The sequence below is a fragment of the Pollachius pollachius genome (assembly GCF_949987615.1).
Source record: "Pollachius pollachius genome assembly, chromosome: 17".
Taxonomy (NCBI): domain Eukaryota; kingdom Metazoa; phylum Chordata; class Actinopteri; order Gadiformes; family Gadidae; genus Pollachius; species Pollachius pollachius.
Window position 1 is genome coordinate 20836726 of NC_136950.1, and position 23346 is coordinate 20860071.

Here is a 23346-nt window from a genome sequence, read left to right on the forward strand (position 1 = left end):
ACGGACGGACCCACAATGCATTTCGAGAGCGCCCCATGCAGAGTCAGTGAGAACTGTCAACGGACGTGTGCAGTGTGAACGCGGCAAACTACGATTCTGAAATCTGGTTTTCTAGAAGGGTGCTTGTTGCTTGTTTAGTTATGGATTACAGAGGCCGCCTGTTTTAAAATCTGAACTACAACCAGTAACGCATGCAGGCATGGAGTCATGGTTATGAAGGCACTGGTTATTAAGATATGATATGCTTATGGGCCTTGGTTCTAGCTTCTAGGTGGGGAGAATGGGAGCCAGAATTCTGTATTCAGCAACCCTTCCTAGCTAGTGATAAGGAATATGATGGAACAAAGATGGCCGCTGTTCGATTAGAGCCCATCGTAACGGCTGAAGACTGTCATAGTTATCTCAAACACAAGGGCACTTGTAAACAACGAAAGTGCTTTTAGGTCCTAGGTCCTAGTTAACATTTAATTAACGGATTAATTTGAAAAATATCAGACATTATCTCTCGTTACAAACACCTAAAAAAATGTGTGATATTTTTCATATTGCAAAACACTAAAGGATTTTCCATCACGTTTTAATTGTCGATTTATCCTTCGACACCAAGAGGGGGCATTCAGGTAGAATCAATCCAGTTTTCAGCGTGTTTTGCTATTTTATTCTTTTACATTTTGGCAGGCGAATATTATCCCGGAAAGGCTTTGGAGCGGCGAATGGATTGGTAAATTGGGGGAATGGCAGAGAGACTAATGCCTCCTTTCATTTTGGTTTCCCTCGCCCCCTATCCACTGCTGCGGCCCCTCCCACAGGCTGTTGTTGTGTGACACACGCCCCTGTCACATGATCCCATGTGGGACGGACCAATTACGTGACATGACATGGAAATAAAATAATAATAATCAAACCTCTCTCGGCTCCCCCGGGCGGGGGTGGGGGTTTTAAAACTCCTTTTGCAGAGTAGTAGTAGAGAGTGCAACACGCTAACACACTGATCCACTGCCATGTTCAGACTGAAAGCAAAAGATGAAAGTGGATGTGCGTGTGAGTGCGTGTGAGTGTGTGTGAGTGTGTGTGTGTGTGTGTGTGTGTGTGTGTTTGTGTGTGTGTGCCTGTGTGCGTGTGTGTGTGTGCATGCCTGTGCTCTTGATACAACATAAAATAAAAGCAGAAAAAGGAAAATAAAAAAGAATGTGTGGTTACTTTGGCATCTTTGGTAAGAATGAAGGCTGAGACAGATGCTCTGTATCTTCCCTCTGTGTAGAGGACATGGAATTTCCCTGTGTTCTACGCTTCAGCATGACCCTGTGTTATACTGTGCACATGACGAATAAAACACTCTGACTTCGACAGTGGGTTGAAAGATCTAGAGCACAGTCGGTATGTCGTATCGAACCCGGGTCCCTTACAAGCTGAATCGCCCTACGCGGAGCGGACACTTGAGAGTTAAGTGACCTCTCAGGCAGGGCAGAGGACACTCACCCCGGTCTCTCCTTATCGCCTCATACAAAATGTATACCCATCACATTCTCTCTCTCTCTCTCTCTCTCTCTCACTCTCTCTCTCTCTCTCTCGCTGTCTCTCTCTCTTACTCTCTCTCTCTCTCTCTCTCTCTCTTACTCTCTCTCTCTCTCTCTCTCTTACTCTCTCTCTCTCTCGCTCTCTCTCTCTCTTACTCTCTCTCTCTCTCTCTCTCTCTCTCTATCTCTCTCTCTCTCTCTTACTCTCTCTCTCTCTCTCTATCTCTCTCTCTTTTTCTCTCTCTCTTACTCTCTCTCTCTATCTCTCTCTCTCTCTCTCTTACGCTCTCTCTCTCTCTTACTCTCTCTCTCTCTCTTACTCTCGCTCTCTCTCTCTTACTCTCTCTCTCTCTCTCTCTCTCTCTCTCTATCTCTCTCTCTCTCTCTCTCTCTCTCTCTCTCCAACCCGCCTCCCCCCCCCAGCACTATCACCCTCGATTCATAGAATATCAACTTCTCGCCGTGACACACTTTAACCCGCGGTCCACTTCGTCAAACGTTCCGCTTCGGCCAATCGGAGCCGCCGCCGCTGAACCACCGGCCGACCAGTTCAAAGATCCCCACCCTTCCCGTCCCGACGTTCCAGAAGAAACTCCCTGTCATGTGCCTTTCCCCACGTTCCCCTCCAGAGCTGCGTGCTGTGTTTACAGCGGGCGGGGGAGAGAGGGCCAGAGCGCCGGGCTGCAGACTAGTGTCTTGTGATAATGAAGCTAAGCTCTCCTCCTCTCAACAAGGCCTCTTCCTCTCATTGCCCTGTTTTTTTTCTCTCGCTGCGACAGACTGACTGTTAGCAGCTAGTTTGTGCCAGGGTTTAATACCCTAGTCTCTCTCTCTCCGTCTCTCTCTGTCTCTCTGTTTCTCTCTCTCTGACTCTCTCTGTTTCTCTCTCTCCGTCTCTCTCTCTCTCTCTGTCTCTCTCTCTCTCTCTCTGTCTCTCTCTCGCTCTCTCTCTCCCTCTCTCTCTCTGTCTCTCTTTCTCTCCAAGCGACACTCACAGGCCTCTAACGCTCTGCTGACCTCCTTTCTGCCTCGGTTACATTTCGGTGATAATGACTAAAGTATCAGGCTGTGCATGTGTTGCCTTTGGTCTTTTGGTTTGTGTCTGACTGCAAATGGGACTTTTTTTGTTTCTTTTAATCCTTACAGTCAAGGTGAGTCCACGGTTTCCCTTTAGCTTTTTTAACACACATCCTGCCTTGACCATTTTAAAATGTGTTCGTTTTGACTAATACACGTTGACTTAATACACGTTGATATGTGCACCTTGTTGGGGTTTATTTTGGTCTGCTTTGCAACCAACTCCCCCCCCCCCCCCCCCCCTCTGAAAAGCTTTTATGTAGGCGCTGGTGTAAAACCGTGATTTCCTGAAAGCTTTTATCTTATTTGAATCCCAGTGATTTCCTGAAAGCTTTTATCTTATTTAAAATCCCGCTACTGATATCGCCCGCCGCTATGTGAGTCAGTAAGAGAAGCCGGCGCCAGATATGCTTAACAATATCAAATCAAAAAGTATATATATATATTTTTTAAGCGTGTAGAAAGGGCCACTTCTCTTCGCATTAAAGGCATCTACCATCGCTGGCTTGGCAACTGTCATTGTTTGGTCCAGTGCCCATGGTTCTGGGTGTTGATGCCTTAGGCTTTGACTTAAAGGTACTTGCAGTGACATTCTGATGCATGACATTAAGGTAAAGGTAGATGTTAAGGCTCAACTAAGGTCAGTTATGTGAAGGACCACTCTCTCAGAGAGAGAGAGAGAGACCTTTTGTCATTAAGGAATAGGTAGAGGTTAGGGCTGAGCTAGGGTCGGTTACGTGAAGGACCACCTCATTATGGTCTGTCCTCATTCTGCGGGGCAACCACCTACAATCCGTTTACACATTCAGCAGTCGCCTTTATCCGAAGGGACGCAAAGTTAATTTTAGCGACGGGTCATTAAGGAGCGGGGTGGGGGGGGGGGGGGCATAGTGCTCAGGGAAGCCGAGGAGGAACACTGAGGACATCGGGCCCCCGCCCAGGAGGACTGGGGCCCTCGACTCTCCTATCCTATCAACCTCCCGTGTGGCGGATGACTTCGGGGTGCTGCCGCGGTGAAATCAGGTCAACCCCCTCCCACGCTCGTCAGAGCCATCCGGGGTGACACATGAAATGGCGAAACACAACAAACGCGGAGACGTTTCCGTTCCACCCCGGCGGGAGGCGAAGGTCTTTGTCGTCGTGTTAAAAGTGCTTTTTGACTCGATTCGACTCGACTTCACTCCTCATCTGTCGCAAAACCGACGGGAAGTGGAGCGCCGCGACGCCTTGATCCCGCCGTCTGGCGCATGGCGACGACGTCTGTGTCTGAATAGGTAATTATCAAACGGTTGGCGTTGGGGAGGGGTCCGGGCGGGGGGGCGTTGGAGGGTCTATGATCTCCGACTGAACAAACCTGACGTTCTTACATTCATCCATTTATTTTCGCTGCTCCTCTCGCGGCTCTGCGGTACCTATAGCACGGTGGACCTTTCCAACGTTAGTTAATCAGCCATGTTGGGTTTTAAGCCGTGGAGTCGCGGCGGCGCAGGAAGTGTAATTAGCGGCCCTGCCAGTCATACTTCACACTCTGAATTACGGAGCTGTGCGACGGCCGTCCCTCGTGTTCATTATCTGAAGTGCTCAGCGGTGGTCGAAACAACGCGCCGGAACAGCAGGCTGAACCGAGCAGGCAGAGAGTGTTCTAGTGCACTTCTGAGGGTGAATACTTTCTCTGTCTGTGTATTTACTTTCTCTGCCTGTGTTACCGATCTGACTCATGGTTGTGTGTGTGTGTGTGTGTGTGTGTCTGTCTGTGTACCGGGGCTATCTGTGCCAATGGTTTGTGTTTTCGTCTGTCCTTCTTTCTATCTATCCGTCTGTCTCTCTGTCTGTTGGTCTGTCTGTCTGTCTATCTGTCTGCCAGCTTTCTGTCAGTCTGTCTGTCAGAGTGTCTGCTGGCCCATGGGTCGTCTGTCTGCATCACAGATCCGTCCCCACATCAGTCTGTCTGTCTGTCTGTCTGTCTGTCTGTCTATCCATAGCCGAGACCTCAGTGGGAGGTGAAGCTAATTGATGTTTGAGGCTCAGTGGCTACAGCGCGTAGCGTATAGGCTCAGTCCTGAACGCAGCGACCCGGGTTCGATCCTGCCCGTGGTCTTTTACTGCCTGTCTCCCCCTCTATCTCCCGTACCTTCCTCTCTATCTCACGCTATAATCAAGAAGACAAATGCAAAAATATATCTTAGAAAAAAAAGTAAATTGATGTTTCTCGCACAGGATGAAGAGTGCTTCACAACATCTGTTTGTCTTTTGTGTTTACATTTTTATAAACTTTGACATCAGAATCACCGTGAATTATATGCAAAACCCAAATCATATGCGTGTGTGCGATACACAGAGTGCATGTCAAGTCGATACTCTGCTAGCCTGCGCATGCTAATAAACGCCATCTCATCAACGCAAGCCCTTGGCGGGGGTCTCCACAGCTACATCTAATCTTCTTCCACACCAAAAATAAATAGAAAAGCTGCCAACATGCCACTATGTATCATCCCCGAGTCAATGATCGGGGCACATATTAAGGCTCTACCGCTTTATTAATGTTTAGCTGACTGCCAAGAGAAAGAGAAAGTGTGTGTGCCCAGGAGGTCATTAACAGACCACTGGCCTGACTAAACTGTCAGGCGCCGATCGGCCTGCTGAAGCGTAAGTGGATTCCTACAGACGGCGGTTATTGTGTACTCTCCGCCCTCCGAAGGCCCTAAGCAGCAGTGTTCGATGTACCCCCCCAGTCGAGTACAACAGTAAAATAATCACATAATGTATGTTTCTGTGAATATAATGTTCGGGACTGGGTATGGTTGTGTTTTTGTGTGAGCCTGGGCTGTTGCGCTTTTATTTTTGAATCAATTTGATACACAAACAAAATCAATAGCAGCAGGAATTATTTTTTATTCAACCGAAACTCAAGTCTAACAGAAATGATGAATAACATGGATTTCAAAAGGTGTCAGACTTGAGACAAAATGAAGTAAATACATGTTAGATGTATTTTCTTCTTCACATATGCAAAGTGCAGAAGTACAAATTGTTCTCAAGAGGTTTATTTACTGAACAGATAGAAAGCACAGCTGACTGGAACCCATGCGGGGGGAACGTCGAGTATTGACACAAGCAGGATCTGTGAAAATTGGAATGTAAGTACAATCCGTTGTGGCATAGCTGCCTGCATTATGACAGCGTTTAGTCATGCTGCAATATGCCTTACCGATGACAAGCTCTGTCACAAACAGGCTGCTACTCTGAAAAGGAAGACTGAAATAGTGCTAAAACGCATATTAATAGTCTGCTATCGGAGCAATTATTTCCCAGATTCATTCTGAGAGAGAGAGAAAGAGAGAGAGAGAGGGGGAGAGGGAGAGAGAAAGCGGTGTTTAATTTTTGTAAATTTGATGTCTACAACGTTTCATCAAGCACAGTAAAAGCTCTCTTTATTTAAATACTAGCAGATGAAGGCAAGGAGGTTGGGAGGGGAGGAGGAATCAGAAGTTTTATAAGTTATATTATATTAGTAATACGGGATAGTAAGGGTACTAATACTCTTATACAAAAAGTATGGAAATCAGGGCATCTTTTTATATTGTATATTATATTGCTATTCAACCAACCTGGTCTATTTGACCTTGGGCGTGTGTGTGAATGAACAAAGGTGTAAAAGAGCCTAGTTACGGAGAGAGAGAGAGAGAGAGAGAGAGAGAGAGAGAGAGAGAATATATGAGTATACGTGATAACGCGATAAAGCGAGAGTAGTGAGGTGTACTATAGTGTGGTATATAAGCGCGCGCAACAATGTAAAACACTGGGTCGCTTTAAAAGCCTTTTAAACCCACTTAAACCCTCAACTCTGCCATTAAGATTTAATGAAGTAAACATGTGACAAAGCCGTTTTTCTCCACAAACAGCCTTATCGTAGCGTCCCAGGTGTGATTGCACATGCGTGAGGCGTCGTTAACTGCAGCTGTCACATGAGCCACAGTGAAAGCATCACCGAGCCACTTTGAAGGTGGGGAGGACATTTTGCCTGAGCGTCGTTTGTTCACTTCATTGTCGCTTCCAGTTTTTTGTCACACCTGTCACATCGCGGGCACAGGGGTACCGCGGGACGGTCTGAACGAGAGGCGCTGCTCACCTTCAGACGCTCACATGCACGTGCACACGGCACACACACATGCACGCACGCACACACACACATTTACACACACATTTACACACACACACACACACACACACACACACACACGTCCCGACAGACAGACAGACAGACACACGCACACACACACGTAAACAGCTTGATGCAGGTAACTTCGGCAGCACAGCGAACCGCCAAGGTAAAATTGAAAGGCGGTATATTAAAGGACAAACTACTAACGCCGCTTCCTGTCTGCGGGCAGAAGAGGACGCGTTCGCCGCTGGCGGGCGTATGGAAGTGAGCGAGTGTACGGTCGGCCGAGCCCTGGTGTGCGGCGGTATTAGCATGACTATAGGCGGCCCACTGGTGGTGTTAAGTGGGGCGCACGACGGGCGTTCAGCACGGAGGGTATAGGAAGATCCCCACGGTGAATACCAGGGTACCCTCTCTCTCTCTCTCTCTCTGTCTCTCTCTCTCTCTCCCTCTCTCTCTTTCTCCCTCTTCATTACTCGATTCCTCTTTCTTTGTCTCTCACACGTGTGTATGTGTGCACACAAACTCACGCACGCACGCACGCAGACACACACACAGACACACACACACACACACACACACACTTACCAGTGCAAATGCAATTTCCCTTTGCTTTCATTATCTCACTGTCAAACACTGGTACAGCATCAAAAACACACACACACAGAAACACACACACGAACACACACACACAAACACACGTCTCTAGCATCCCTCTCTGCCTCCCCGATTACCTTCCCTTCCATCCCCTTTCCTCTCATCTCTCTCTGCCTCTCTCATACGTCTTGTTCTTCCTCCCATATCTCTGTCTCTTCCTGGTGCATCCCTCTCTCCCTCTCTCCCCCCTCGCCCACCACTTCTGCCCCAGCCCCTCCCAGTGGCGGGCAGCGGTGGCTAAATAAAGGCTGAGCGTCCTGTTGTTATCCCGGCTGTCTATCATTTTAATTATTCATCGGTGGAAAAGGAGATTGGAGTGGGAGGAAAAGTCTCGGAGCAGCTGTGGTGAAAAAAGAAACCTGCAGCATAAGGGAGTTTTTTCACACCGCCGGACGGGATAGGGAGGGAGGGAGCACTCTATACCGCCAAGCGAACCTAGCTGGAAATCTTAAGGAAACTACTGGTGTACACGCTGAAAGTTGGACGTTTGATCGAAAGGTTCCGATCGGAGTTCCGATCGCAATGTTCCGACTTTATATCTTAGTTTCCTCCTAAATTTTCATTAAAGCGAGGACATTACGTGACCGGGATCCTGAGTAGCTTATCTTGCTAGCTGTCTCCTAGCTTCCTCCTAGCCTCTCCCCTGTTTTTGAAGAGAGCGAGGCATTCACCGTTCCAGAGTTAGGGAATCGAACCCTTAAAGAGCCAGTGAGCCCACTGGTTCGGATGGATTTCTAACACTATGTGACAGGGCTGATAGTTTTAGGATGGGGGGGGGGGGGGTTGTTATCCCCATGGTCACGACCCACGGCAACTTTATGATACTTTTTTAGTACCATCGTTGTGTAACTGTTATGAGCGTTATACTAATCACTGTTGTATCTTAAATCCGCCACACAGCGCAGAGTTACACTATAGGTGTCCGGGAGGCCTTACCCTCAGACACAGGTATTAAATATATCGTTAGTTCGATCACTGTCTCCTACAAGCTGAGGTTCGAGTTGTCCCTGAGCGCGTCGTGTGTGTGAATGTGTGCATGAATGGGTGAATGTGAGGCAGTATTGTAAAGCACTTTGAGTGGCCACTGCTTAAAGAGCGCTGTATAAATGCAGACCATTCACCATTTACCATGCACGTACGATATCATCGTAAATTGTGTAATAATATTCAGGGACGCCGGGAATCTTTGAGATTTTCACTGTGATCAAGGATATTATACTCGTTTATATATAAATACAATTGACCAATCGCTCTATAAGTGTAGTCCATTTACTATTTACAATTTACTGTGGAATCCCCCCCATATGTGTGATGCACTGAGTCTCTCAGACACCGAATGACGTTTTACCGAGCCCGTCTTACAGCCATCCCCTCCTCTCCCCTCTAGACAGCACAGCTAGCACCGTGGCGTTGTTTCTCCTCTGTCTTACAGCCATCCTCTCCTCCTTGTCTCCTCTCCTTGTCTCCTCTCCTCCTCTCTAGACAGCACAGCTAGCCTCGTGGCGTTGTTTCTCCTCTGTCTCAAAGCCATTCTCTCCTCCTCACCTTGTCTCCTCTCCTCCTCTCCTCCTCTCTAGAAAGCACAGCAAGCATCGTGGCGTTGTTTCTCCTCTGTCTTACAGCCTTCCTCTCCTCCTCTCTTTGTCTCCTCACCTTGTCTCCTCTCCTTGTCTCCTCTCCTTGTCTCCTCTCCTCTCTCCAGACAGCACAGCTAGCCTCGTGGTGTTGTTTCTCCTCTGTCTTACAGCCATCCTCTCCTCCTTGTCTCCTCTCCTTGTCTCCTCTCCTTGTCTCCTCTCCTTGTCTCCTCTCCTCTCTCCAGACATCACAGCTAGCCTCGTGGCGTTGTCTCTCCTCGGTCTTACAGCCTTCCTCTCCTCCTCTCCTCCTCACCTTGTCTCCTCTCCTTGTCTCCTCTCTCCAGACAGCACAGCTAGCCTCGTGGCGTTGTTTCTCCTCGGTCTTACAGCCTTCCTCTCCTCCTTGTCTCCTCTCCTTGTCTCCTCTCCTTGTCTCCTCACCTTGTCTCCTCTCCTTCTCTCCTCTCCTTGTCTCCTCTCCTCCTCTCCAGACATCACAGCTAGCCTCGTGGCGTTGTCTCTCCTCGGTCTTACAGCCTTCCTCTCCTCCTCTCCTCCTCACCTTGTCTCCTCTCCTTGTCTCCTCTCTCCAGACAGCACAGCTAGCATCGTGGCGTTGTCTCTCCTCGGTCTTACAGCCTTCCTCTCCTCCTCTCCTCCTCTCCTCCTCACCTTGTCTCCTCTCCTTGTCTCCTCTCTTCAGACAGCACAGCTAGCCTCGTGGCGTTGTCTCTCCTCGGTCTTACAGCCTTCCTCTCCTCCTCTCCTCCTCACCTTGTCTCCTCTCCTTGTCTCCTCTCTCCAGACATCACAGCTAGCCTCGTGGCGTTGTCTCTCCTCGGTCTTACAGCCTTCCTCTCCTCCTCTCCTCCTCACCTTGTCTCCTCTCCTTGTCTCCTCTCTCCAGACAGCACAGCTAGCATCGTGGCGTTGTCTCTCCTCGGTCTTACAGCCTTCCTCTCCTCCTTGTCTCCTCTCCTTGTCTCCTCTCCTTGTCTCCTCACCTTGTCTCCTCTCCTTCTCTCCTCTCCTCTCTCCAGACATCACAGCTAGCCTCGTGGCGTTGTCTCTCCTCGGTCTTACAGCCTTCCTCTCCTCCTCTCCTCCTCACCTTGTCTCCTCTCCTTGTCTCCTCTCTCCAGACAGCACAGCTAGCATCGTGGCGTTGTCTCTCCTCGGTCTTACAGCCTTCCTCTCCTCCTCTCCTCCTCTCCTCCTCACCTTGTCTCCTCTCCTTGTCTCCTCTCTCCAGACAGCACAGCTAGCATCGTGGCGCGCCGCCGCCGCTTCAGCCACCTGACCCAGGAGCTGTACCATCTGGCCGTGGTGGTGTGGGACGGCGGGGAGCCCGTCCTCAGCGGCACCAGCACCCTGACCCTGCGCGTGTGCCCGTGCCGCGGGCAGGGCCGCGCCCGCACCTGCCAGGGGGAGGCCTTCCTGACGGCGGCCGGACTCAGCACCGGCGCCCTGGTCGCCATCCTGCTGTGCGTCGCCATACTGCTGGGTAGGTGGGGGGGGGGTTAGAGCTGGCCGATTAATCGCTTTTTAATCGGAATTGGAATTTATGGTTAATAATCGATTTTAAAGAAAGATTATTGAAAAAAAAAAAACGTAAAAATCTTCAAATAAAATCCAAATTTAAGAAATGGATATATTTGGTTTGGTTTTAAAAAAACTGATTTTATTCTTAGGCCAAACCGCCCAGCCCTAGTGTGGCTGGGTGAGTGGGGTTTTGGTTGTGTGTGTGTGTGTGTGTGTGTGTGTGTTATTCTGTGCACATTCCTTCAAAGCTTTATCAGTGAGAAGGACTGTATGTTTGTGCATGTGTGTGTGCGAGCATGCACACGTAGGTCTGTGTGAACATCAAGGTGTGTGTTTGAGACAGCATTTTGTATTGGGTGTTATTCTAGCGGATGTCAGATGGGTAAGGGCGTCTTGCTCAAGGGCGCCCACAGGTTAGGCTGTGGACGCTGGGGTTGGAACCCACCATGCTGTCAGGGAAGTAAAACATCAGAGGGATGGAGCTGAACATACAAGCAAGGGGAGGAGAGCAGAAGACGAGGGGTAACGGCCGTGTGTTCTTCAGGAGGTTTGAACCAGGGACGGGAGGATGAGGAGTAGGTGGGTGGAGAAGGGGACAGGGCTAGCTAACAGAAAACAAGAGTTAAAGGAGGGGAATGGCCCCCAGCGTAGCGTTCATGGCGTTAGTGATCTTAGCGCCCTTAGCGCTGATCGCAACGTAAGTGATGTTTGTGCAAATGTTTCCAGTGTCAGCGACGTTTGCGGTCTGCGATGTTCACGATGTTGACAGCGTTAGAGATGCTCGCAGCGTTTGCAAAGTTTGTGATATTTGCGGCGTAAACGGCGTTAGTGATGTTTGTGTCAATGTTTGCGGCGATAGCGGTGTTAGCGCCGTCAGCGATGTTAGCGCCGTTAACATTGGAAGTTCAAAAACAAGAGTGGTAGTGATGAGGGAACTCGTTGGGGTTGCGGGTTCAAGGCGACATTTGAAAAGCAAACGGGCCAACGGATGCTCCGGGCCGCTGAGGCCGACGGGAGGCGGGCAGCGGCTCAGAGCTCCAGAAGAGGCAGAGCGGTCTCCAGGAACACATCGTTCTTCTGAGGGAGTGCTTTTAAGTTCGGCGCCCGTTCTAAGCCGCGGAAGACACAATCTCAGCCTGATAAGAGAAACCCCCCTCGTTGATAAATGGTGATTTGTTAGACAGGCTGATCCAAAACTAATGGGCCAAAAATGTCTGGCCAGTAAATGTTTCATGCTTTTTACTTTGAATACAAGTTTTTTTTTATCTTGGTCTTATTATCACTTAGAGGAGGCTTGGGGGATGAAGTTGTTGCTAAGATAATCATCTCGCCCTTCTCTCTCTCTTCCTCCTCCTCCTCCTCCTCCTCCACCTCCTCCTCCTCTTCCTTCATCTCTTCTCCTCCTCCTTTTCTCTTTGCTCTTCTCCTTCTCCTCCCCCTCCCCAGGCATTGCTTTGCGTTCTGGACGTAATTTACTCACACACACAAACCCTCGCACACGGTCGGTAGTCGAGGATCAAATGCAACTCATTAAAGTTCGGCCAAAGTAAACAATCTCTTGTCGGCCCTTAACTGGGGCATGAGATGTTTGTGTTTGTGTGTGTGTGTGTGTGTGTGTGTGATCATGAGTTTGAGTGTGCATTTCACATCTTATGTGTGAGTGTGTGATTATGACTTTTGAGTGTGCGCGCGTGTGTGTGCGTGCCTGTTTGTGTGTTTGCCAAAGTATCATTGCATGCTTTTGTGTGTCCTACTCTTATGTGTGAGTGTGTGATTATGAGTCAGACTGTGTCATCTGTGTGTGTGTGTGTGTGTGTGTGTGTGTGTTATTGTCTGGTTGAGGGCACTGTTTACGCAGTATCTTTGTTTGTGACATGCAAACAAATATGGGGACCAAACAGTGTGGTGACACAAGCAGACGGGGGGGGGACGGGGGGGACGGGGGGGGACGGGGGGGGGGCAAATAACACAGCCCCCCCACACACACACACACACACACATGATTACATATCACCTTCATCCACACACACACACACACACACACACACACACACATGGACACACACACACAAACGGACACACGGACACACACACACACACACACACACAGACACACACACCGAGATGAGACACATTGAAAGGCAAAGTCACATAGCTCACACAGAAGATGTAGACAAACGCAATAAGATGTTCTCATACATACACACACAATCACAAGGTTCAAACACTCTCACACACACACACACACACACACACTCCACACTGGTGTTTTGTGTTGATTGGCTTTGGACAGCGTGTGGAACATATCCATATTCATACGATCAGGCGTTTTCTCTGGAGAGAGAGAGAGAGCGAGAGAAACAGAGGGAGTATAAACAACAGTGATAGCCAGTGAGAGAGATAAAATTGGTGTTGGGGGGGGGGGGCGGAGAGGGAGTAGACAGATGCTGAGAGAAAAGATTGTGAGGATAAATGAACAAAAAGAGCTCGAGAACGTACAAGTGAGACAGGCATGAGTATGAATTATGAAAAAAGAACAGCGAGAAAGGAGGAACAAAAGAGAGCGAGAGAGAGAGGGAGAGAGAGAGAGAGAGCCGTGCACCGCGCCGTGTGGACAGAAGGGGTGTCAGGCTGATTCCAGACAGCCACGCTGAAATAGGTTGTGGGCGTTGGGAGAAAAACAGAGATGTCCACATGCAGGCACACGGGCACAGGAGCCACGTCAGAACCCAGTCCTACGTACGCAGAGATGGTTGGGGGATTTAAGGCCGCAGTGTGTATGCTTTCCGCCTGTCACCCCGATTCACGCGGGCTTGTTCTTGGTTATTGTTTTAGTTTGTCTTTAGGTTTATTTTAGGGCCGGATGTCTTCTGGGGTGAGGAGTCAAATTGCTTTTTGTAGTCAACAGCAAAACCAAATCCTGGCCAGCAGAGAAGAGAAGGTGATCTTATTATGCCAGGTTGTTATCGCGCTTATTCATAGAACTGAGGGAATATTGTTGAGTTACAGGCACCATTTCACACGTTGAAATACAAACGCTATGGTACACATATCTAGATATAAATCAACAGTTTAGTTAAAAGGACGGGATATGAAAAGCTTTATTATTTCAAAGATAGGCCGTTTGATTTGCTAGACGTAAGAAAGCGGGTTTGATTCCCGGGCGCCACAGCCTAATCCGTAGAAATCCTTTAGCAAGATGCACAGACCCTTGGAGGTCCCTCATGACACATATCCGAATTCCGTGTGAATTTGTGAAGCTGTGTCTGTGTCTGTGGATAAAAGCGACTGATGAGGAATTAGAAAAGCTACGGTGCGGCATGGCTGTGGTGTTTGACACCGTGAAACAACGCTCACTGTTTGTATTGACTGGAGATCAGCTTATCCGTCTCTGGGTTGTTTCTGACCTATTAGGATAGGTAATTACAGTAAGTAATTAGTAATTACATAATTGTCTGGTTAATTCATAGGAATTCTGATTGTAGAGATAATAGAGATAATCAACAAGATTTTTAAATCGATCGCTTGATTGCTGCAGCCTCCTGCATTATTCGAGTGATAGAAAGATCTTGGAGGTCGGTTATAAAAAGAAAAAAAAAATTGAAATGTGTCAATATTGTGATGTGTTGTATAACATAATCGGTTAGAATAGAGAGGTGTTTCCGAAGTGCATTGAATCCGTTCCTTACTATTTCATAACTGGTGAATGATCATTTCGACAGTTCGAGTTTCTACACTTAAGACCGGAAGTAGAATAGGAAATAAAAGGGGATAATACAGTCAAGCGCCCAACTCATGGAGGTGGATGATATCTAAATCTGGCCTCTGCAATTTTACCGATTACCCGGCACGCACTGGCCAAAGTGCAGCACGATTGGTTGCTTAGAAACAGGATATTGAGTATCAGCCTTCAGTTCTAGGCAGAGGCTATTTCTCCCACTTCGCCCAATGGGCTCTCCTAAAGTATAGTAAATACTAGCATTAATTATGTATGGGCCAATCAGAGTCGTTCGGTTATTCCTCATCCTAAAAATAACGGAAGGAAAAGGAAAATCGGCTTTCCAGGAAAACATCTCTAAAATATATTCCCAATTAAGTATTTTCTTTCCAGCGTAACCATACACGTGTGTAACTGTTAGACCCGTCTGTCTTCCCTTTTTGCATCCACTGAAGCGCTAAACCCGTGCACTACAGGAAATAAGAATCTCATTAAAAAATATTTCGTCCTGTTTCCATCAATCAAGACCTGAGAGCTTTAACCTTTCCACCAGAACCCCTAAACCTCTCTCTCTCTCTCTCTCTCTCTCTCTCTCCCATATATCTCCCCCGCCTCTCTCGTGTGCCTTCCCTAGCCGTATCTCTCTCCCACTCTCTCCCTCTCTCTCCCTCTCTCCTTTGTCCGTCTCTCTCTCCTTTATCTCTCTCCTCTCCTCTGCTCTTTCCTTATCTCTCTCTCTCTCTCTCTCTCTCTCTCTCTCTTTCTCTCTCTATTGCTCTCTCTCCCTCTCTCATGTTCTCTCTCTCTCTCCCTATGGCTCTCTCTCTGTCTTTCTCTCTCTCTCTCTCTCTCCCTCTCTCTCTCTCTCTCTTTCTTTCTTTCTTTCTTTCTCTCTCTCTCTCTCTATTGCTCTCTCTCTCTCTCCCACTCTCTCCCTCTCTATCCCTCTCTCCTTTGTCCGTCTCTCTCTCCTTTATCTCTCTCCTCTGCTCTTTCCTTATCTCTCTCTCTCTCTCTCTCTCTCTCTCTCTCTTTCTTTGTTTCTTTCTTTCTTTCTTTCTTTCTTTCTTTCTTACTTTCTCTCTCTCTCTCTCTATTGCTCTCTCTCCCTCTCTCACGTTCTCTCTCTCTCTCTCTCTCTCTCTCCCTATGGCTCTCTCTCTCTGCCTTCATATTAAATCTTCTTTGACCACTAAACTGCTGGAGGTGTTGGGCTTCCCAGGCGAGAGGAAGAGCTCTCACCTTGTGTTGGAGTAAGAAACCGAGAGAGAACTGTGTGTCCCTCAGACCTTAATTTAGCACGAAGGATCTCAGGGTGTCTAATCTTACGGCATCATCTTTAATCTCGAACCGCACCCCCCTCATTATTAGCTTGAGTCTTAGCATCACGGCTAGCATTAGCATTATGATAGCCTCGATGTATAGCCAGGGTAATGAAATTGTGAAAATAATGTGGCAGTGCTAAAAGACGTGCAGCAGAGGCAGCAATATATCAAGGTCATTCCGGCTAATGTGGCATAATGAACTCTTTGGAAATTGCTTTGCAGTAAAAAATATACTACCCGGCAGAGCTCATTTGATCCACTTAATGTTAGCGCTTACAACTTTGTAGCAGAGACACCGCCGACTCAGGAAGCATAACGATCAGGAGCTGGCTTCCAAGACGCACGTGTCATCATATATAACTTTACTGCCTTTACTGCATGACTTCTTCTTTAGCTGCCAGGAAACGCTAGCACTGGCCTCTTATTGGAGGGTCTGCACCACGGCCTCATGCTGGGTTTTCCTCTGGGAGTATCGGTTTGTTTTGGGTTCAACCCCCTAGCGCGCTAACTGTGTGGACAATACGCAGTGTAGCGACGCGGTTACAATTATGACCTTCACTTCTGCACTCCATCTGGTACCACTCTCTTTCGACCCACTTTCATGTGTACCCTTACTTACTTAGCCCATAAAAAGAAATAAATGGAAAAAAAAGGCTTTTGGAAAACACTTATCCTCCACATGATAGAAGTGGATTAATTCTTTTTTTTATCCGCTAACTGTATTGTTATATATCTTTGCCATAGGTCTTCTACGCATTCGCTCGCCAAGGCACTTGCATCAAGCAGCTTGGATTCAAAGACCCATCAAGAGGCGACGCTAATGACTGCTAATGTGTACCGCTGATTTACAGCGCCGTAGTGCTTGGTTAGCTTTAGCGTTCTGATGCGTAAAAAAAACACCCGGATAAATAGGCTCATAAAAAACACTCGGGCTGATGTTTTGGCGCTCATCTGGTTAGCTGTTTACGAACCAAGACATGTTAATCTGTCATGAGCTATGAATTAACCGGGGAACATGCAGTGAACGACATCAGCAGTAAACTTTTGTCCCCGACATTTTGCCCCCACGTGCTAGCTACGTCGTGCTGAGGAGAAGCGGCTAGGCCTAATTTGTTTTGTTCTTTTTTGATTTGATGAGGCGATGGTGAACTGTAGCATTGTATAGATATAACGTATGTATATATATATGTCTATATTTATCCCCCTTTCTCTCTTTATCTCTCTAAATTGTGTTCTTAATCTATCACTCTGTTTGCACTGACTTTTCTTCAAGCTGCTTTAACGCAGGACTTGCCCTTTGGCAGCGTCCAAAATGAACTTTAAGAATAATGTCATGTCTGCGGGGGCCAGGTGAAGCAGCTCCTGGCCAAGCAGTTATATGTTTTAATATGAATCTCTGTATCAAGTCAACGTGTATCCGCCGGTATTGACCAGTGAGAGGCGTTCATTCTGGACCCTGCCCCCCCCCCCGACCCTAGCCCCCCAGAGGGCAAGAAAAAACTCCCTTAGTTAGCAAGGAAGGAAGCTTGAGGAGGAACACAGAGTGGGGGATCCCTTCTTCAAAGTGGGGGATCCCTCCTTCCAGGGATGATCAGGAGTGCGATGGGTGCCATCATTGACACACACACACACACACACACACACACACACACACACACACACACACACACACACACACACACACACACACACACACACACGCAGACAAAACATTTTAACTGGGCGATGGGGTGCTGGCCGGTTAACCCTGACGCCGTCCTGAAAGCCAAACTGTTAGAAGGACTCAACACTAATAAAGCCCCCCTTCCTCTTCCTCACAGCCATCGTGGTGCTCTTCATCACGCTGCGCCGCAGTAAGAAGGAGCCGCTCATCTTCTCCGAGGAGGACGTGCGGGAGAACGTGGTAACCTACGACGACGAGGGCGGCGGCGAGGAGGACACCGAGGCCTTCGACATCGCCGCGCTGCGGAACCCCGCGGGCGCCGAGGAGCTCAAGTTCCGGCGGGACGTCCGGCCCGAGTCCCGGCACCGGCACCGGAGGCACCGCCGGCTCCGGCCGCCGCGGGAGGGGGGCGCGGCCCGCGGGGGCGGCCTCTCGCGGGAGGAGGAGGAGGAGCTGGAGGAGCAGCGGCTGGACGCGGCCGACGTGCACGAGTTCATCAAACAGAAACTGGTGGAGGCGGACCTGGACGCCAGCGTGCCGCCGTACGACTCGCTGCAGACCTACGCCTACGAGGGCGGGGGCTCGCCGGCGGGCTCCATCAGCTCGCTGGACTCCCCCGCCGGGGCCCGCTCGGGGGAGGGCGAGTGCCACCTGCTGGACGACTGGGGGCCCGCGTTCCAGGTGCTGGCGGGACTGTGCGGAGAGGCGAGGGCGGAGGAGACGGAGGCGGAGGAGACGGAGGCGGTAGCGACGGCGGCGTCAGAAGAAGAGTTGGTAACGAACGGGGAAGGAGACCCAGCCCTGCCTGTTTGACTCCACCCCCCCCCGACTTTCCACTGCCCTCCTCCCGCCTCCGTTCAAACCAAATGTGTCCCAAAAAAAATGATATTAAAGATTTTCTTTCAGGACTCGAAAAGGGAATAATGGAAACTATATGAACAGGAACGTCAGGAACATCAGGAACGTGAGGGGATTTGGGAAAACGCTCCCGTTGTTCGCCTTTCCACGCCGTCCGAACTGAACTGACTGGCCTCCAGTGTTTTCTTCTCTCCGTGTTGTTGCTTTGGATAATGGAAGGTGTTTGTCGGGAAAGGACTAACTCAAATTTTATGATAATGAAAAAGCAACAATGAGGCAAAAAAGGGGGAAATGATATTTTCCTTGGTGTATATTTTTTATTGCTCAATAAAACCCTGAAATCCATATGAGTGGATGTATGTGACATAGTGTGCGCTTTTCCTTTCGTTCCCGGTACAGAGTGTCTGTGATATGCAGCGGGCTGGCCTTGCTGCAGGTCATTAGTCTAGTTGTTTATGATTCAACAAAGCAGGACAAGTGGGAAATAAATCCGGGGCACGGATGACAACCGCGCTGTACAACAGACCAACGTTGGTCCCCATTACTCAGGGAGAAAAAAATAAACTAATCCTTACCCTAAATTGAAGATGTCGAGGGATAAAGTTTACACAACGTGCACTGTTTTGTTACAGTTTCTTTTCTTTAACGGGGTAAAATCAATCCGATGTTTATGGTCCAAAGCAGCCTAGTTGTGGTTGTTCGTCAGGAAAGCCCGAAAACCACATCAGCTATTTCGTCCAAAGTGGGTCGTCTGAGCATTGCGTGAATCATATCAAGGTTTTTAGACACAGGTGCACTTCTCGTGATTTGAACAAAGAAGATGGGCCACCCAATGGTGCTTGCTTTAAATAAGTAAATAAGTAATCACAATGGAGGTCAACTTTTCTGCAGCCAAGGGATTTTGTTAGCCAACTGTAGTTTCACAGAAAACAGTCTGAAGCCCCTTTCCCTAAAAAAAGATTAACATGATGAGTGACGAAGTGAAAGTTCACAAAGTCGTCTTTTTAATAAGCATAGTTTTGGAGAGGGCGCGCCTCTTTGAAGGGAGTTATGTCATTTCTCACGTGGGAAATTCCTCGTGATAATTCCAAACATCCAGGGCAACGTTTTGATATGTTGAGGGGAGTGTCTTATGTTCGCATTTATTTGAGACCATGTGCACATAAATGCAGACAGATTGAGCTCCCGCGATTTCTTAAAGTCATGTGACATGTTGCATAGGGAAGTTATCACCAGCATTTCTGACGTTTTGATCCCAGAATGCATTATGTTATGCAAGGCAACGCAAAGCATGCTTGATCTGAAACACGCCTATTGTCATCAGGATGTGATGATCATTAGTATCAGCTGTCGCGATGCCAGTTGCTACAAACCACCTCTCTGGGTGCAACACTCATTGTCTACAAGTTTGTAGACAATGATTCATGACCTGGGGCTCCATGTTGCCATGCAGGAGATCTCCTTGAGTGTGTATGGTGATGGCTTATTCAACCTGTACACATTGTCTGTTCAATGCACAGGTATGCACCAGGTCAGACTGTAATTAGTCTGACCTGGGTGTGGTGAGGCTGCTTAAACCAACACTGCACATCATCCTATAGTTAAATTAATTTTGGTATCGGTATGAGAAATCTCATAGAGGAACAAATGCTTCGCAATGCCTGGCAACCCGAAAGATAGCTTAACCCAAAAAAGACGTAAAGAGCTTATCCCTTGAGGCATAATATTTGAAACACAGAAAACAGACAGAACTATGAAAAGTACTCCCCCCCCCCACCCCCCCCAGCAAGATTATCCTGGTGGATTCAGATTGCGTCAAATCAAACTCTTTAGATTTAAATCTATGGGAAGATGAGGCTGGAGGTTGGTAAATAGTTCAACATGAATATTTCGCTTTTTTTTTTTTTTTTAAGCTTCTGGTTGCAGTTGCAAACTTTTTGATAATATAAATAACCGTACTTTTTACTTTAATGGACATTGATCTGGGGCAGCATAGTCTTGTGGCTATGCTGCTGGACATCCAGACACAACGTTACTTCACCTGAACACAAATGTCTGCAACATATCCTGCAGGCATCTTTGCGTGAGATACCTCCACCTCGACGCTTTGGCTGGAAGTCTCTAAAGCTCAAATAATAAAAACGACATCTTAAAAACCAACGGAGGATCCCGTATTCCCCCAAACCGCTGCGTAAACCCTGTGTGTGCGACCCCTAACGCCTTGAACTCCGACAAACGGGGGGGAATTGCATCAGCTGTAGACTCTGTGTGCGTCTTCTAAAGGCGTCCTGTTTAGTAAGCACTGCAGCCGTAGCCCCCCGCTTAACCGTGCCCTGTCGTGTCACCCCCCCACCCACCTTGTCTGCCATGGGGGGCTCAGACCGTTGCTAACCCTGACGGGGGGGAGCGTGGGTCGAAGCAGCCCAGGGAGGTAACACCATGAATATTTTACCGACCTCTGCTCTGCACTACCATCCTCCCTAGTTTCATCGCCTTTCCCTTTGACCGATCCCTCCTTCTCTGCTGTTACTGCATCATTCCCCATGTGGATTAACATTAACAAATGTATTTATCTGTGTTTTTTGCTCACATCAACATTCATACTGTATTATGAATAATATATGATATATGATATAATATAATATATAATTATGTATTATATAATTCTATATTATATTATATTACATATATATATTACATATATATTATTACATATTATATATATATATATATCATTTTAAATATAAGATAAATTTTCTCGATTGATTTACACATTTATTTATCTTATACAATACTAGTAGCCCATATACACAATGTGCGGATTTCTATGCTGTCTGATTGTGTTGAAGATTGCAGCTGACCTTTCTCTAGAATAGGTTAACCTATAGTGTGTTTTTAGGTCAGAAGTTAAACAGCACTTACCTCCCCATAACATTTACCTTAAGCTATTACCAATTAACCTTTCCCCGGGGTTGGTGATTCCAGAGAGGTCAACCAAACAGAAAGACAGGCAATTGTACATTTCATTTTTCATCCTCTGACTGAAGGATCTATATTTTTTATTGATATTCAGGAAAGCAGCTTTGCTTATCACCCATTTTACACCTCCCTCTATAAAACAAAGCAACGAAAAAGCTAGCATTCATCCCAACACATTTATGTCCACGTTCGCCATACTGGAGGTCTGCAACGTCTGCCAGCTCAGGGCTGGGAAATCATTTGTTAGCTCTAATCGATTTATCCGGTTTTGCGTTTTGTGTAATTAAAAGTCCAATTGAATCCGAAGGCAATTATTTTGAACCCTAATGGTGAACGTGGATTATGTTGAACTCCAGCAACCCCAGCATTCCCCCCCCACCACGGTTGACAAGGAGAGAACCACCATCATTTCCACAATACATTGATATTCATGTCGTTTTCACTGCATTTGTGTTTAAATTCAGTGCCGTGATGAAATGTGTGGAAGATGAATCTCGGTAAGAAGAGGTCTTGGCTCTCAGAGATGTTCATTTCTTTCTACTATCTTCATCCATGACTGAATTATGTAATTAAGTATACTGCTTCCATGTCAACAACAGATGAAATACAGAATGTTGGAATACATGAATATATATATGGCTTGCAGTAGGGGGAATGAGATATAGGGATTTGGGATATATATTTATTTGAACATAAGAGATGGGATAGGGAAGTAGCTTAAGCAGTCGACTCCAAAATGACTGAGTTCTGGGTTCAATCCCCAAATGTCTGCATGCTAACCGCTAGCATCCTTGAGGAAGAAGCCCTAATCCCTCCATGCCTCTCATTGACACATATCGGAATTTACTGTAAGAAAATGTCAGTGTAAAAGCATCTAGCAAATGAATTAATAGTAATATTTTATTTAATACTGCTGAAAGCAGAGACGATAGGGATGGGGTTAATCACCATGGTGACCACTGGAGAAGGAAGACTTAACCCCTTCATGTCTGAGGTAGGCATATTCAGAGATAATAAATCTCAGACAAAATAAATGAACTCCTATTCCACATCCTGCCTTCAACTTAGTTAGGACGAATCAGGAGTTTGGCACATGGCCATTAGGGAGCTAGATGTTTTATATTATTGTCGATGATTGCAAAATACGGTTGGTTACCTACAACACAATAGGAACACTTCATTTGGCATTGCACACAAAACACATCTGTCTGCAATGCCCTCACAACTGAAGGCTAACACGTATTCAGCTCGCCCCCCCGGGTGAGGCATGTTCAATTTCATAAGAAATGCTTGAATGGTGCACAGGCTTTTTCTCGGAACGTGTCTTTTTCGGATTCAGGGAAGTGGGAGTGAAATAAAGGTAGAGTGAGGAGCAAATTTAATAAATTGTGAAACATTCGAAATGGCACAAAGTGTGGCGTAAACAAGGGAACATGCAACTGATTCAAGGGGTGGAGGATTTTTATTTTATTTTGATTATAGCACCGAAGAATAGCACTGAAAAAGGATAATGAACCAAACACAACACAAGTCAACCAAAGAGCAACACGCGTGTTTTTCCTTGCCCTTTAGAGAGCTTTATGTGAGGGGCTGTGACCTAATGTTGGCCTGCAAAGATACTCCAGACCCAATTTTATATGTAGAAGCATCTTTGATTTATGTGCGCCAGTACAGGATCAATTGACTCCACGCTGAAAAAGACGACAATGAGTGCACCGACAGTCGCGCAACAAGTCACACATTGTCACTTCTGAATAGAGCGGCCATCTATCACCACAACCCTCGCCATGTGTAACATGTGATAAGGAGAGGGTAGTCGCTCATTGGCCCTGCGAGGATGTATGTTTAAGGAAATCACCGCTGAGGTTTGGAATAAATCACCCCACAGAATACCGCTCCGGGACCCAGCTGACAGACCTGGAGTTCTGTTTTATCTCCGTAACCTTTTTTTCCCTCCCGTTTTTCTTCAACACATGGCAGAGTTGTTGACATCATCTGCATACACACCAAAACAATTTTAATTGGATCGTTTCTTTTTGCATATCAGTGTTGGATGTGCTGCAACTCCTGCTTAAGTGTTTTTCTTTTACATCCATTGCTTTCTGTGTCTGTGTTTGTCTTGGGCTGTGTGTGTGTGTGCGCGTGTGTGTGTGTGTGTGTGTGTGTGTGTGTGTGTGTGTGTGTGTGTGTGTGTGTGTGAGAGAGAGATTCTGTGCACATTCCTTCACAGCTTTATCAGTGAGAAGGACTTTGTGTGTGTGTGTTTGT

At 47.3% G+C, this 23346-nt stretch overlaps 1 protein-coding gene across 1 annotated transcript in view; it reads left to right on the plus strand.

Annotated features, from left to right (window-relative positions):
- LOC307088963 (cadherin-18) overlaps window positions 1-18054 on the plus strand; it is a gene marked incomplete at both ends in the record, with an annotated part of 81475 nt that extends 63421 nt beyond the window's left edge. Inside the window, 2 exons of the mRNA XM_079755043.1 lie at window positions 10246-10497; window positions 17399-18054. Of these exons, the coding sequence (XP_079611169.1) occupies window positions 10246-10497; window positions 17399-18054 (908 nt within the window). The remainder of the gene's footprint in view (window positions 1-10245; window positions 10498-17398) is intronic.
- Between the last annotated feature and the right edge of the window lie 5292 nt (window positions 18055-23346).